At 49.8% G+C, this 13121-nt stretch overlaps 2 protein-coding genes across 2 annotated transcripts; one reads left to right on the top strand and one right to left on the bottom strand.

The window, feature by feature from the left end:
* Positions 1–6442: 6442 nt before the first annotated feature.
* Positions 6443–11407, bottom strand: CDCA8 (cell division cycle associated 8). Its single transcript, XM_054395456.1, has 10 exons — positions 11326–11407; positions 11115–11243; positions 10808–10848; positions 10338–10413; positions 9416–9555; positions 9043–9122; positions 8666–8764; positions 7753–7879; positions 6877–6963; positions 6443–6487 (listed from the first exon to the last, which is right to left on the bottom strand). The coding sequence occupies exons 1-10, from the start codon at positions 11405–11407 to the stop codon at positions 6443–6445; spliced, it is 906 nt and encodes a 301-aa protein (XP_054251431.1).
* Positions 11408–11630: 223 nt separating this feature from the next.
* C33H1orf109 (chromosome 33 C1orf109 homolog) lies at positions 11631–12838 on the top strand. The gene is made up of 4 exons (XM_054395183.1): positions 11631–11893; positions 11971–12150; positions 12233–12351; positions 12741–12838. Exons 1-4 carry the CDS (start codon positions 11631–11633, stop codon positions 12806–12808), a joined length of 630 nt encoding a protein of 209 aa, XP_054251158.1. The 3' UTR covers positions 12809–12838.
* Positions 12839–13121: the final 283 nt, after the last annotated feature.

The following is a 13121-nucleotide window of genomic DNA, read 5'->3' on the forward strand; positions in this document are numbered from 1 at the left end:
CTCTGCTTCTGTCTCTTGTCCCTTTTGTCCAGGGGTGTAAGGGGGAGGCAGGGAAGGGAGAAGCTGTTGCAGCTCCCCTGGTCTTTGGCCAGGAGGGTCCTTGAGCTGCTCATTAATTGTAAACACCTGTAAATATTGTCTATTTTGTACATATTCATTGCATTCCATTGTAGATTGTAGTTTTGCTTATCAATACAGTTTTCATTTGCTTCTAACTGAGTTGGTCTGGCAAAGTTAATGTTGAGGGTTGGAATTTTCAACCCACCACATTTGGGCAGAGGGAATCCCAATCCACCCTATTCCATGGCAACTTCTGGTTCCAGAGGGACCTTTGCTGGTTCCCCTGGAGGCACAGGCAGGACCTGGCACCTGGGGGCACAGGCAGTAGGGATGACAACCAAATTTACAGAGATGACTTTCCTATTAACTGTCACACCCTTATTAAGGGAAATTAAATTAATTATGTTGTAGCAGGCAATAAATCTTTCCCTGGAGAGACAGGAGGGTGCCTGGGATTTGGGTCTCTGTGTGTGATGTTAAAATTAGCGTTTCTGTCTAATCCCATTTTTCAGTGTAATGATGCTTCTAGGGGAGCAGAGTGGTAAAACTCTGTGGCTTATGGGCACTAATTTTCTGAGATAAATAGAGAATTTCTTCCCCTGCTCTCATCAGGCCCAAGGATGAAATTGAAAAGTTCTCACCCTGTAAGCTGCGTTTCCCACCGCTGGATTTTAAGAGGACATTTCTGCTTCCCCCAGCACTGCTGTGACAGCTGAGCAGTGGCACCCTGCAATCCCACAGCAAGCTCCAGCCACAGCACTTTTCATATTATCTGGCTGGAAATGAGATTCAGTGGACAACACAGATCTGATTTGCAGCACAGCTGCGAAAGAAATCCTCCTGCCTTTAGGAAAGCTTCCACCTATGAATAAATTTGATATACTGATTTTGGTCTCCCGGCAGGCTCAAACTTCTGGTTGTGAAAGCTAAGACCCAGCCTGCCTTGTGGGCACCACTCCTGGGAGCAAATACTTGATGTTCACCTCAGAAAGGGGCTCACCTTTCTGGAGGGGGCTTGGCACACCTGATTTTCTCACCCTGTGGAAATGGCACCATGGCTAGAGGAGAGCCAGGCTCAGCAGAGGTGTCAGACTCTCAGATCCAGGAAGCAGAGGCTGGTGCTGCTGCAGGAGGGCAAAACCCTCCTTGTTTTGTCAGCTGGCTGGGACTGTAAGGTTGGGCTGTGACCCAACACCATGGAGCAGAGGACACACCGAGAACAAACATTTCCCCAAGGATCGCAGCACAGAGCAGCGCAGCTCCTTGGGAACTCTTCTGTATCATCAACAAATTTCCTACCCAGAAGCTAAGCTAAAGCCCCTCTGGTCCCTTACACAAACCCCCCCAGGACTGACTCTTGCCAACCAATGTACCCCTCCAAGATGAGCCACCAGAAACTTGCCAAGAGACCACACATCCCACCCCTGAGCAACATGCACGTGGGAAGAGAAGCGAGCATGGCAGCAAGGCTCCTCTCCCACTGCCCACCTCCAGGATTCACCTTGCAGCATGATTAATGAGAGGCACACGAGCTGCAGCCCAAGCCATGGCAAAGAGCAGCCTTTGGTTTGTTTCCTGGAGCCCCCAGCACAGAGGTGGGGCTCAGCTGTGTGGTCCCACAGGGAGCACCACATCAGAGCAGATGGCGATGGGCAGAGCCCAGCCCAACGAAGTGCTGGGGACGCAGCTTCCCCGCGGTGAGATGCCAGCCTGGAACACCCACCACCACCACCACCACTCACATCTTCTAATTAATACATTACATCTAATTGAGTGCCCAACTGCTAACGATGTCAGGCAGGTTAATTAAATGGTGCATCTTTTCATCAGTTAGTGAAAAGGCAACCGAGCAAAGAAGCGCCCACCAAACCCAAAGCCACCAGGAAAGGAGGGAGAAAGGCAAAGTTAAAGAAGCTTAAGCAGAGCAGGCAGGATGCTCCCCCAGCTGAGGGAGGGTGACTCAGCATCTATCCTATCAGCAATCACAGAAGGAAGGTTTGATGAACCACAGAAGGCAGCTGCAGAGGTGAACCCCTGTGCTCACCTCTGCTCCATCTTTTACTTCTCTTTCCACGGCAGGGGCTTGCAGTTTTTCAGCACTGAGGCCACTTGCGTGCAACAGGAGTTTGGCCACCATGCCAAGGACCAGCACCAGCTAGGTTTCCTCATTGCTGTCTTGTGATCTGCTAACAGCACCTTCCCCTTCAGCGGAAGAAGGGTGAGGAGCAAGGTGAGGAACCAGCTGGCTGGTTCCATCTTGCTATTTGTGGACCAGGCAGGAAGGCAGCTGGCAGCAGATCTGGGATCCATGGACTCACCTCTGAATGGAGATTCTTTTTACCCTATTAAAAACTGCACTTTGCTCAGCTGTGAGCTGGCCTTGAGCAGCCAAATCTAGTTGAGAGGTGTCCCTGCTCACAGCAGGGAGGTTGGAGTAGATGATCTCTAAGGTCCCTTCTGACTGATTCTGTGAACTCCCCCAGATCCCTTTCAGGGATGCTAAGGAGCATTTCCCACCACACCTTCAGCTGACCCAGGAAACATGGACTTCTGGTGGAACTGCACAAGTCAGCTGGAGGAGCTGCACACGGTGTTGCACCTTCGAATCAAAACTCCTGCATGAAAGAATTGCCTAGAGCCAGCTCTGGTTTGTTCTAAGCTCTCAGCCCCTCCATCAGCAAGCAGGGAACAGTTATCTGTTTATTTCTTTCAATGTCACTGAATCAGTGACCACCTGCAAGGTGCCCATGATGACAAACGCCTTTGGATCCGGAGCTGTTTCTGACAATGCAGGATGGTGCACATCCATCAAATTGCCTGCAAGAGCCACCTATTAGGATCATTATCTACCAGTCCCTTTGTGGGAGTTCAATGTCAGCACATCCTGGGAAGGTATCTCTCTGGGTACCCATTTTGCTCATTATTTCTCTAGATTAATCGTTTCACATTTCCATGATGAATTTGGGCTGAACTTTGAAGTTCTCGAAGCTGTAGCACAAGCCCTAAAACTCCTGAGCACCCTCCCAGGGCACAGTGTGCAGGAACTCCTGCCTGAAGGGGTGGCTGCTGTGCCTGGAACCAGCCAGGGAGGGCAGGAATGCTTCCTTCCCTGTGAGACTGTGGTTATCCAGCACTGCGAGAGCTCTGGGGAAACACAGACAAGCCCTGCTACGTGTTGCTCCCTGCTGGCAGGACCACCACAGCTTGCTCTCTTCCAAGGGAAACTTCTTTTGAAGGTCAGGAGGTTTGACCTTTAAAAGGCACTGCTCAGCAATCCTTCAGCAAACCAGGGCCATTACTCCCTCATCAAACCATTTGCCTACAAGGAAGCCACAGCCCTCAGCCCTGGACAGTGTTCATCAGGCCTGAAATTACAACCACAACCCCAGCTTTTCCTCATGGACCCAGCCACACACAAACCAAGGGCTTAATTCCCTCTGCAGAACCTCACCTCTTAACACAAAGCACAGGTCCTTGAGGGTCACATAGTTCAGTTCTTGGGAGGAACTTGTATAAACCCCATCTTCTGAGAAGGCATCTCAGTCCTCCCCCCCTCAGACTGGCTCTGACCAGAGGACAATCCCTGAAGCAATGCCTGTAGCACCTGACAGCAGCTCAGGTGACACAAGCCAATGTCAGACTCTGTAGGCTGAACTGCTGTGTCCATGATGGATGCAGCCTCTCCCAGCCTGAGGGAACAGTTGTCTCCTGCATTGCTTTTTATTTCCCCATCACTCCATTTGAGGAGCAGTTCAGACTACAGCCAGGCTAGCACAGAAAATAGAGACACAAATCCTCCCCCAGCACCACAGAGAGGTCAGCCAGCTCCCCTCTGTGCCCCTGTGCTTGAGCTGAGGAGTTTCTGCTTTGTTCAACAAAATGCAGCTGCCACACAGTGTGCAAAAGGGCCAGAGTGATGCCAATGCTTCACAAGAGCAATGAAACCACAGAAAAATGAACTGCTGCTTGCCCACCTTCCAGAGCAGCACACAGTGCAGGCAGCAGCATGCAGAATGGATTGAGGTGATGAATCTGTTCAGCTATTAGCTGCCAGAATGCTTTAATTCATGTCAGATACAATTAACTCACCCTGACAATTGGAGAAAGAAGCTGGAATGGGAGCAGCAGTGGTGGTGGTTGTGCCACGCTGGGGCTGCTGTGCTTCCTGTGCCACCTCTGCAGAGGACCTGGAGCTGTGGCTGCCTTCACCCCAGCAAATCCAGCACAGAAAGCCCAAACTGAAATGCAGCTGTGACCACCCACCCCCCAGCCAAGTTCTACAGCTTCTGCTTCCTCCAGACTTCCAAGTGCCAAATGCTGTTTTGCAAGCAGTGATTTGGTGTGGGCATGAAGAGTTAAGTGCAGTAACATAGAGATACAGCTCTGCATCCTCCAGGAGTCAGGAAGGTATAGCACAGGCAGCTGGAGCTAGGAATGAAGGTATGGCTCTGTCAGGAGCTGGGCAGGCCTGCAGGGACACAAGGTTTTCCCATGTGGAGAAGCAGCCAAAGCATATCTGCATCTCCTTGCCCCTCCAGGGGGCAGAACCACTGCCTAGAATTCCTGTTTTTTACCAACAATCCTTTCCTCAGCGTTCAAGAGGAGAGCCAGATGGCTGACAGAGTAACACAGCACAGCACCTTGAAGATTGACTGAGGCTTTTAAGAGCAGACAGCAATCAACAGAATTCTCCAAGCTCATTGAACACTCCAGTTTCTTCCCAGTAAAGACACATTTAATCTTGACACACATCTGTAGCAAAGCAAGCGTGTTACAGCCTTATTTACAGCTTCACTAATTGGTTAGTTTTGCTTTCCCCTCCTCCCCCCTTAATTAATATGTTAACAGCATTCAACAGTGACAGCAAAGCAAATGTAGCTTAGTTTACAACATTGCCACCTGCAGTTAGGACTTGGAAGCTGCCCAAGCCTCCCTTCTTGCCTTCTAAAGGAAATCCATGCTCATGATGCTTTTCAAACCTTCTCCCACATCCCCAAAGCACAGGGGATCTGATAGCTTTTCCAATTCTCCCTTCTCAGCTGTGCTGCAGCCTTGGCTTTTCCCAAAAGCAGAACTTCTCCAAACCTCAAAAAAATTCCCACTCTCAACATCCTTGCTTAAATCAGGGACAAAAAGGTACCTTTGGAAGGACAATGTGCCAACCAACTAAGAAGCTGGCTTCATTTTGGAAAAGAAATCTTACACTGAGGTAGAGAGCAAAGTTCTTTACTCTGCTCTTAACACACCAGATAAAATGTTCTCATGTTGGCTTCCTGCTGAAACAGAGGAAGGGTTATCAGCCTGGTTCCTGCAGATACCATGTTACACATCTGACTTGATCCACACCAGGGAATGCTTCAGGAACCAAAGCTGCCCAGGCTTTTAAGGGATCCCATACCTTAGCTCAACAGACAAGAAAGGTTTCCTCTCCCATCCTGTACCACTGCAAGGATTCACAATAAAAATGAACTCTGGGGTTTGAGTAAGTCTTTTGCAGTTGAAGATTTCATGCAAGCTTCCCACAGAGAGCCAGTGCTTCATACAGCTCTGGCTCTGCCCCTCCAGGCTGTGAGCAACAGGATGGTGGTTGGGGCAAAGCAGAGACCAGGCCTCCTCCTTGCATCGTTTCACATGGAACTGTTAAGCCAGATATGTGCTCCCACTTCCACTTTCAATCCATACAGAAACCTTTCCTAGTGGGTGACATTTAAAGTGGATCCTTTATTTCTTTAACAACAATGAAACATGTGAGTTTGCTTACAGCTGGCCAGTTAAAAATACAGCAGCTGCTGCAGGAAAAAAAGGATTGCTGTTCATGGCACCACCATGAGCTACAGGACTTCCACTTGACCCCTGGAACTTCCCTTTACATAGCTCAGGTCCTGCACTGTGACAGTCACCACCTTTTAAGGGTATTTGCAGAGAAAGGCCATGCCTGGAAGGAAGCACAAATCTGATCTGGTGCTTTCTTCACCCAGACAGATACAAGCTCCAGTCACTTGTGTCCACTGCTAGATACCATAACAGCCCCTCTGCCCAGCCTGCTGCTTTGCCAGCCCAAGAGAACTGTTTCTTGGTCTAAACATTGAAGCAAACAAAAGCTGGAGTTCTTTTGTCCTGAAAAAAAGAAAAGGAAAATTGCAGTCTATTCTAATGTCATTATATCTCATAGGTATAAAAACCAGTTCTTAACTTCCATTCTGTAAATTAATGGAAGCCACAAATTAGAAAAAGAGCTAAAAGCAGCAGTCCTCAAGGCTAACTTTCTGTATTTACAGAGGTCTCAGCAGTCCTCAAGGTAACTTTCTGTATTTACAGAGAGGTCTCAGCAGTCCTCAAGGTAATTTTCTGTATTTACAGAGAGGTCTCAGCAGTCCAAGCTTTATCTGTAGTTTTTTGTAACGCTGCAAGCTTCTGCGAGACGAATCTAGAAAGAGAGAGAAATCAATCAGCACTCAGACACTTTGTAATGGTTTGGAAAACCATAACACACTTACATCCCACAGACACTTCAATTTCTGCCTGAAGCAGAAGACATTTTCAGGTTTGATGCAGTTTCTCAAACCATGGACAACAGCCCTTTATCAACAACCTCAGGTTTTATCCACAGTGTGTGTCAAAGCAGAGGTAACAAAGCTACTTCCCTTCCTTCCACCCCTCAAGTTTATGCTTCTTGACCCTTGACATGAGCCAAAAGACAAGCAAACAGGGGAAAAAAGGAGTTTATAGCACAAATCAACAGTCCAGTAACTAATGGCAGTGACAATGCTGCCTTTTAACTTCAGGTCATGACTGACAAAATTACACAAGACTTACTGAGAGCTTCTTCATAACTCCTTGGGCCTCTGGATTCAGATGAAGAAGATTCTTCCTGGTCAAATCATTTGCAGTTAAACGAAGGCACTATGGGAAAAAAAAAAAAAAACAAAACAAAACACCACCACCAAACCTTAGGTTTTGTTTGGTCAACTGTACCAGCTGGAAGCAGCAAAAAGCTTCAATTAAAGGTAAATTAAAAAAGTAAATAAAATCTGAGTCTGAGCAGAGCAAGAGAAAACCCAGGCAGAGAGGTGCATTCAGCTCACCTTCTACCTTTCCTACAGTGCATTAACACTTTGCTGCCAGCAGAAGCTGCTTCAAACCTCACTTAAATACACAGCAAAACATCACAGCTGCCTTCCAGTACCTGAAGGGATCCTAGAGGAAGACTGGAGAGGGACTCTTCATAAGGGTGTCTGGCAAGAGGACAAGGGGGAATGATTTTAAGCTGAGGGAGAGCAAGTTTAGAGTGGATCTTAGGAAGAAGCTCTTCAGTACAAGAGTGGTGAGACTCTGAAATAGGTTGCCCAGGGAGGCTGTGGATGCCTCCTCCCTGAGGTGTGTTCAAGGCCAGGTTGGATGAGGCCTTGAGCAGCTGAGTCTAGCTGAGAGGCGTCCCTGCCCATGGTGGGGAGGTTGGAGCAGATGACCCCTGAGGTCCCTTCCAACCTAAGCCATTCCATGACTCTGCTTTGACCAGCTTGAAAGAGCTCCTGCTTCTGACTCAATATCCCCCAAGCTGCATCAACACCCTGATAAACCCCAGCGGCAGCACTAAAGAGGCGAGAGTAGGTGACCTGAAGCTGGTAAGGCCCCCAAGAAGTTCCCAGCTATCCCTTCAGCAGAGATTTGAGAGTAAAGCTCCTGATTTACCTCCCCTCCTCCAACAGGGACAGTGATGAAGACGTCAGAGCTGTCGGCGAGGGGGCTGCCGTTGGCAGAGATGGTGTAGACACGCTCGTTCAACGTGGCCACACGCAGGCCTGGGGTCTTGAAAACACTGAAACAGAGCTTACAGGTAAGTGATGCCACTGCAGATGCTCAGAGCACGTTCACAGGTCACAGAGATCATCCAGTCCAACCCCCCTGCCAAAGCAGGATCACCTAGACCAGGTCACACAGGAACGCATCCAGAGAGGTCTTGAATATCTCCAGAGAGGGAAACTCCACAACACCCTGGGCAGCCTGTTCCAGTGTTCTGTCACCCTCACAGTGAAATAATTCTTCTTCCTGTTTCCTTGGAGCTTCCTATGCCTCAACTTCCACCCATTGCCCTTTGTGCTGTCATTGGGCATCACCAGGCAGAGCCTGGCTCCATCCTCTTGGCACTCACCCTATATGTATTTATAACCATTAAGGAGGTCACCCCTTAGCCTCCTCCTCTCCAAGCTGAAGAGCCCCAGATGCCTCTCCTCATAAGGAAGATGTTCCACTCCCTTAATAATTTTCATGGCTCTGCACTGGACTCCTTTTTGAACTGAGGACCCCAGAACTGGACACAATATTCCAGATATGGCCTCACCAGGGCAGAGTAAAGAGGGAGGAGAACCTCTCTTGACCTACTGACCACAACCCTTCTAATACAACCCAGGACCCCACTGGCCTTCTTGGCCACAAGAGCACATTGCTGGCTCATGGTCAGCATTCCATCCACTAGGACCCCCACTTTGACTACAAGCCCTTCATTTCAGGTTCAAAGTGCCTGTTGCAAACAGACGCCAGATAAAGCAGTGGGCAAGGCACTCCCCTGTACAAGAGGTTACGAGAGATTTAACAGAATTCAAACCTGGAATCAAATCTGGGTGTGACCATGGAGTTGCCTCCCCGAGCACAGAAATCAACCATTCTCCCAGTAGCTGGAGTGATAAAGCTGTTTTTGCTTGACCTGTTAAAGGGAAATAAATATCTGCTCACAAGAATGCTTTGAGCAAAGTACCTTAGCAAAGATTTGGCTGAGGTTCTCACCACAGAAAACCTGAAGCTTCTTACTAACCAAAAGTGAACTCCAGAGCTCGGGACAGCTGCTCCTCACAGGGCAAGAAGCTGCCTGCTCTTTGTTCAACTGATTTTCCCTAAGAGCAGCCTACATTCCCATTGAGAGCTCTATCAGCACTCCACACTCACTTTCCATCCCAACTCCAGTGACAGACTTCCCTCTGTTACCTTTTACTCATGCTCTTCACTCTAGATGAAGGAGCTCTTCTGCTCCTGGACACTGGCACTTTTTTAGCGGAGGCCTTCACCTGCAACACACAGTACTCACAAATCAGGTACCTCCCCCTCCTGTGACAGCTGAGTCCACAATGAACAAACACTCCTAAACAGAACACTTGACTCAACAGGGTCCTTTTTCTGGCACAAGAGTCCAGAAACAAACACATGCAAGCTTCAGTGAGCTCCTATCACTAGAAGTTTCAGGAAGTGGTATCTGACTTGAAGTCCCCTTCAAAGATCCTGGATAGTTGCATCATCACAGGCATCAGCTCAGCAAATACTCTGTATCTTGGGAATAAAGCTACCACTAGGAACTATTTACCTTTGCAGTTCTTGGGTTGATGTTTTCACTTTCTGAATCTGGAAGACATTCGTTGTCATGTTTTGCTTTCTTGGCTTGAGGAAGCAAAGGTGGCTCTGCTGCTTCTTCAATAGCTTCAATGTTCTGCTTGCCTTTTCCCACTAGGAAGAGGAAGTGCTATCTCAGTTGAAGATCAACAGCTTTATGTGATTAGTTAGCAGTTGAGGTAAACAGTAAATGAAAAGAAACATTTCTGGCAACAATGTTTCTGAAATCCAACTTCCAGTGTAATCCAAACAGCTAACAAAGAACTGTCTCAGGTTATTCTGAGTGTTTTAACATGCACAGCTGTTACCTTAGGTTCACATTTCAAAGGTCAAGCTTTAAGCTGCCTGCATTTCAAAGAGCAAGACTTTGGGGTTTTTCCCCCTCCCCTCCATTTTTGGCACCAGACCACAAGAGCATTTTTACTGCTTGCCACAAGTTTGTCATGAGATGTTTTCACAGATTTTTAGTTTGGAATACGAGGTCTAATCTGTTCAAAGACCACCTGTGTGATTCAAACATGCAAACCAAGGCCAGAAAAGAATTAAACCAGGGGCTGGTGATGATAGTAAAATTTCTTGTAGAGAACTTAAGCCAGGTGAGAAAACATTAAAAGTGTCTTTGGTGCCATAGAAGGAGGAAGAAGTCTGGGAACCCCTGAGTGACTCATGCAGACAGACATTTCACTGCTTCTTGATAGCACAGAAGTGCTAAGAAGTTTGATTTCCCAGTGTTGGTGACAGAGCCACTGCACATGACAGGAATAAAAGCAGTATTCTTATCCTGTCTTTAAATGTACTGAGGAATGCAAGTAAGAACTGAATCAATGCTCACAGTATGTAACCAATGCCATGCTTTCATCTCACTGAACTCATCACAACATTTCAAACAAACTGACCTTTCTTGGCAATTTTAAAAGGACTCTGGATAACTTCCACTGTTAGCTTGTTTATTTCTCTGATTTCCAGGTCTACCTAAAATTAAAGCCAGTCATGACACTGTTAGGATAGTTGGCTAAGAAAGCCAAGCAGCAGAAAAAATCCTTAATTGTACAGCAAGAATATCTCCCATGTTCTCTGTTGTACTGAAGCTGGGACTTCCCATGTTATTTTGCAGGTGACAACAGCACAAGAAGTCTGTGTGTGCTGCAGGACTAATTCACCTTGTTCAGCAGCTGCAGCTACACCTCACCCACTCCCTGCTACTCAACCAAGCCAGAAATACATTCACTTGCTGAAAAATTTGTGTGCTCTTTGCAGGCACCTCCCACTATTAAGCCTTAAGGCAGCATTTATATTGATGTGACCTCTGCTACACAGACAACCCCTGCAGCAGTGCACAGCTCAAGACTTTATACTGAGTACCTACCATTGCTGCCTCTTCCAACGCCTTCTTGCATCCTCCTTTAACTAAAAAGAAAATATTTCGTAAGACAGCAATACATGCCGAGGAGAGCCTGCACAGCAGGCAAACATACTGCAACACATCACCACCAGGGCGCAGAAAACCAGCTCAAACCGGTTTTCTTGGCAGCGAGCGGGGACAAAGAGCAGAGCTTCCGACCTGCGGGCGGCTGTACGGGAGGCTCCAGGCAGGAAGATCCCGGCTGCCGTTATTATCATATAAGGGAAAATATGGCCCAGCACCTCCCCCGATCCCATTCCCGGTCCCCTACCGAAGTGATCAACCCAGTTCATTCCTCGGACCGCTACCGGCAACCGCAGGACCTCCATATCGTACAGGTTCTCCAGTTCCTTGATAAGCTGCTGTCCGTTCATCTGCAGCCGCTCCACCCGGCTCTGCACTGCGGGGACGCACAGGGCTCAGCCACAGCTCCGGGCCCAGCCCTCTCCTCTCCTCTCCCCTCCCGCCCCACCACGGCCTACCCTCACGGTCGAAATCCTTCAGGAAAGCCGCCAGCTTCCTATCGCGGGCGCTCGACCCATTCTTCTTCTGTGCGGAAGGCATGGCGGCGGGACCGGGACTGGGATCGGGAAGAGGCTAGATCCGAGTCGGAGCCGGAAGCGTTGCCGTTCGCCGCGCTTTCAAACTCAACCGCCACGGCAGACCTGCCAATCAGCGCTCAGAGCTCCGCGACCAATCATGCTCGGCAGGGCACAACCAATCAGCGCTCTGTGCAGAGCGGCGTAGTGACGCGAGGCTGGGAAGCACTTCCGGTTCGGTGGTCGCCATGGCGGCGGCAGCGGCGGCGGCAGCAGCCCTACGGGAGTGGGCGGCGGCAGTAACGCGGCTGGACGCGGCCTGGCGGGAGGCGCTGGCCGCCTGCGCGCCGCTGTTGGGCTCGCTGGCCGGCCTGGCGGCGCAGATGCGGGCGGCACAGCGGCTGCCGTGGGGCGGCTCGCCGCTGGAGGCTTTCGATGACCTGCAGGATCGGCTGTGGCGGAAGCAGCGCGGCGCGGCCGAGGCGCTGCTGGAGCAGCTCGGTGCCCGGCGGTGAGGCGGCGGTAGTGGTGGGGGCAGCGGTGGCGGAGGTGACGGGCCGCAGCCGCTCAGTCCGTTTTGCCGTGCAGGGCGGAGCTGCGGGCCGTGCGGGACGCCGTGGGGGCCGCTGGAGCTGGTGTGCTGCGGCTGTACGAGGAGCGGGCGGCGGAACTGGGGCTGGAGGCGGCCTTGCGGCGCGGGCCGCGCTGCCCCTCGCTGGCGGATGTGCTGGAGGGGCTGCAGGACGTGGAGCGCTACTACCGACACCTGTATCCTTCCACGGTGGGGCTCTGCGGGCAGCGCTGAAGGGAGTGGGGATTGTTCTGTTTGCTTTCCTTACCGAGCACAAAGGTACCTTGAGAGCAAACTTTTTCTCCTCCGCATCAGCTGTGACAGCCTAGTGGATATGGAGGCCCTCCCACAGTCGTGGGAGAAGATTTTGGAGTGCTACAAGGGAGACGTCGTTCAAGGTAGGTCCACTTAGAGCAGAGCCACAGGGCCTTATCCTCAGCTCTGTGCTGAGGTCTCACTCCCCGGGCTGAAGGCCTGGCTCTTGCCCAGGCTCGGTGCTGCTCCTCGGTCTCAGCAGCTGTGGGTAACATTGCTTGGCTTGCAGCGTTGTGACTTGCTCTGAGATCTTGTGAGCTGAGGTGCAGCTGCAAATGCTGCCCAGCACAGCCTGGGTGCAGCTGGGAGTGACATGGTCCTTGCAGTGTCACAGGGGGCTTGGTGACTGTTTCACTTGGCCTCCAGAGTTAATTTTGCTTACATGTTTATTTAAAAACAAGTTGACTCTCTGGCTACAGCATACAGAAAAAATGCCTGAAGCTAATGATGGTTTTTTTCCCTCCTACCTCAGATACACTCCTTAAGGTCTCTCTGTTTGTGGACAACCACCGGGAGCTATACTGCTCTCCAGGTTCCTGACAGAGGACAGGAGGGACTGACACTGACCAGCTTTGGGAGTCTGGTATGCCCTGAGACAACACAGAAGACAGTGACCTGAGGAAGCTTTACTAGTAGTTTGTGGAAGCTGAATGAGTTGGGTACTTTACTCAGCAGGAACTGCTTGGACTGTTTCATTCCCAAGTAGAAATGGACTTGGTATCTGAAGAAGAGGCTGAGCTGAACAAGCCATGAAGGGCAGAGGGTCATCTTCAGCTGCAGAGGTTGTCCTTTCATCTGCCTGTTGTGGATATTATGTGTACTGAATATTATGTTGGGACTTAATGATGTGAGG

This window comes from Indicator indicator, chromosome 33 (genome assembly GCF_027791375.1).
Source record: "Indicator indicator isolate 239-I01 chromosome 33, UM_Iind_1.1, whole genome shotgun sequence".
Lineage (NCBI taxonomy): Eukaryota > Metazoa > Chordata > Aves > Piciformes > Indicatoridae > Indicator > Indicator indicator.

Coding starts and splice junctions, on each gene's coding strand:
- CDCA8 (XM_054395456.1), bottom strand. CDS start 11,407: ATGCCTTCCGCACAGAAGAAGAATGGGTCGAGCGCCCGCGATAGGAAG. Junction 10,414..10,807: donor CGTTGGAAGAGGCAGCAATG/GTAGGTACTCAG, acceptor CTTTAATTTTAG/GTAGACCTGGAAATCAGAGA. Junction 6,488..6,876: donor GAGTTATGAAGAAGCTCTCA/GTAAGTCTTGTG, acceptor CTCTCTTTCTAG/ATTCGTCTCGCAGAAGCTTG.
- C33H1orf109 (XM_054395183.1), top strand. CDS start 11,631: ATGGCGGCGGCAGCGGCGGCGGCAGCAGCCCTACGGGAGTGGGCGGCG. Junction 12,151..12,232: donor GAGCGCTACTACCGACACCT/GTATCCTTCCAC, acceptor CCGAGCACAAAG/GTACCTTGAGAGCAAACTTT. Junction 12,352..12,740: donor CAAGGGAGACGTCGTTCAAG/GTAGGTCCACTT, acceptor CTCCTACCTCAG/ATACACTCCTTAAGGTCTCT.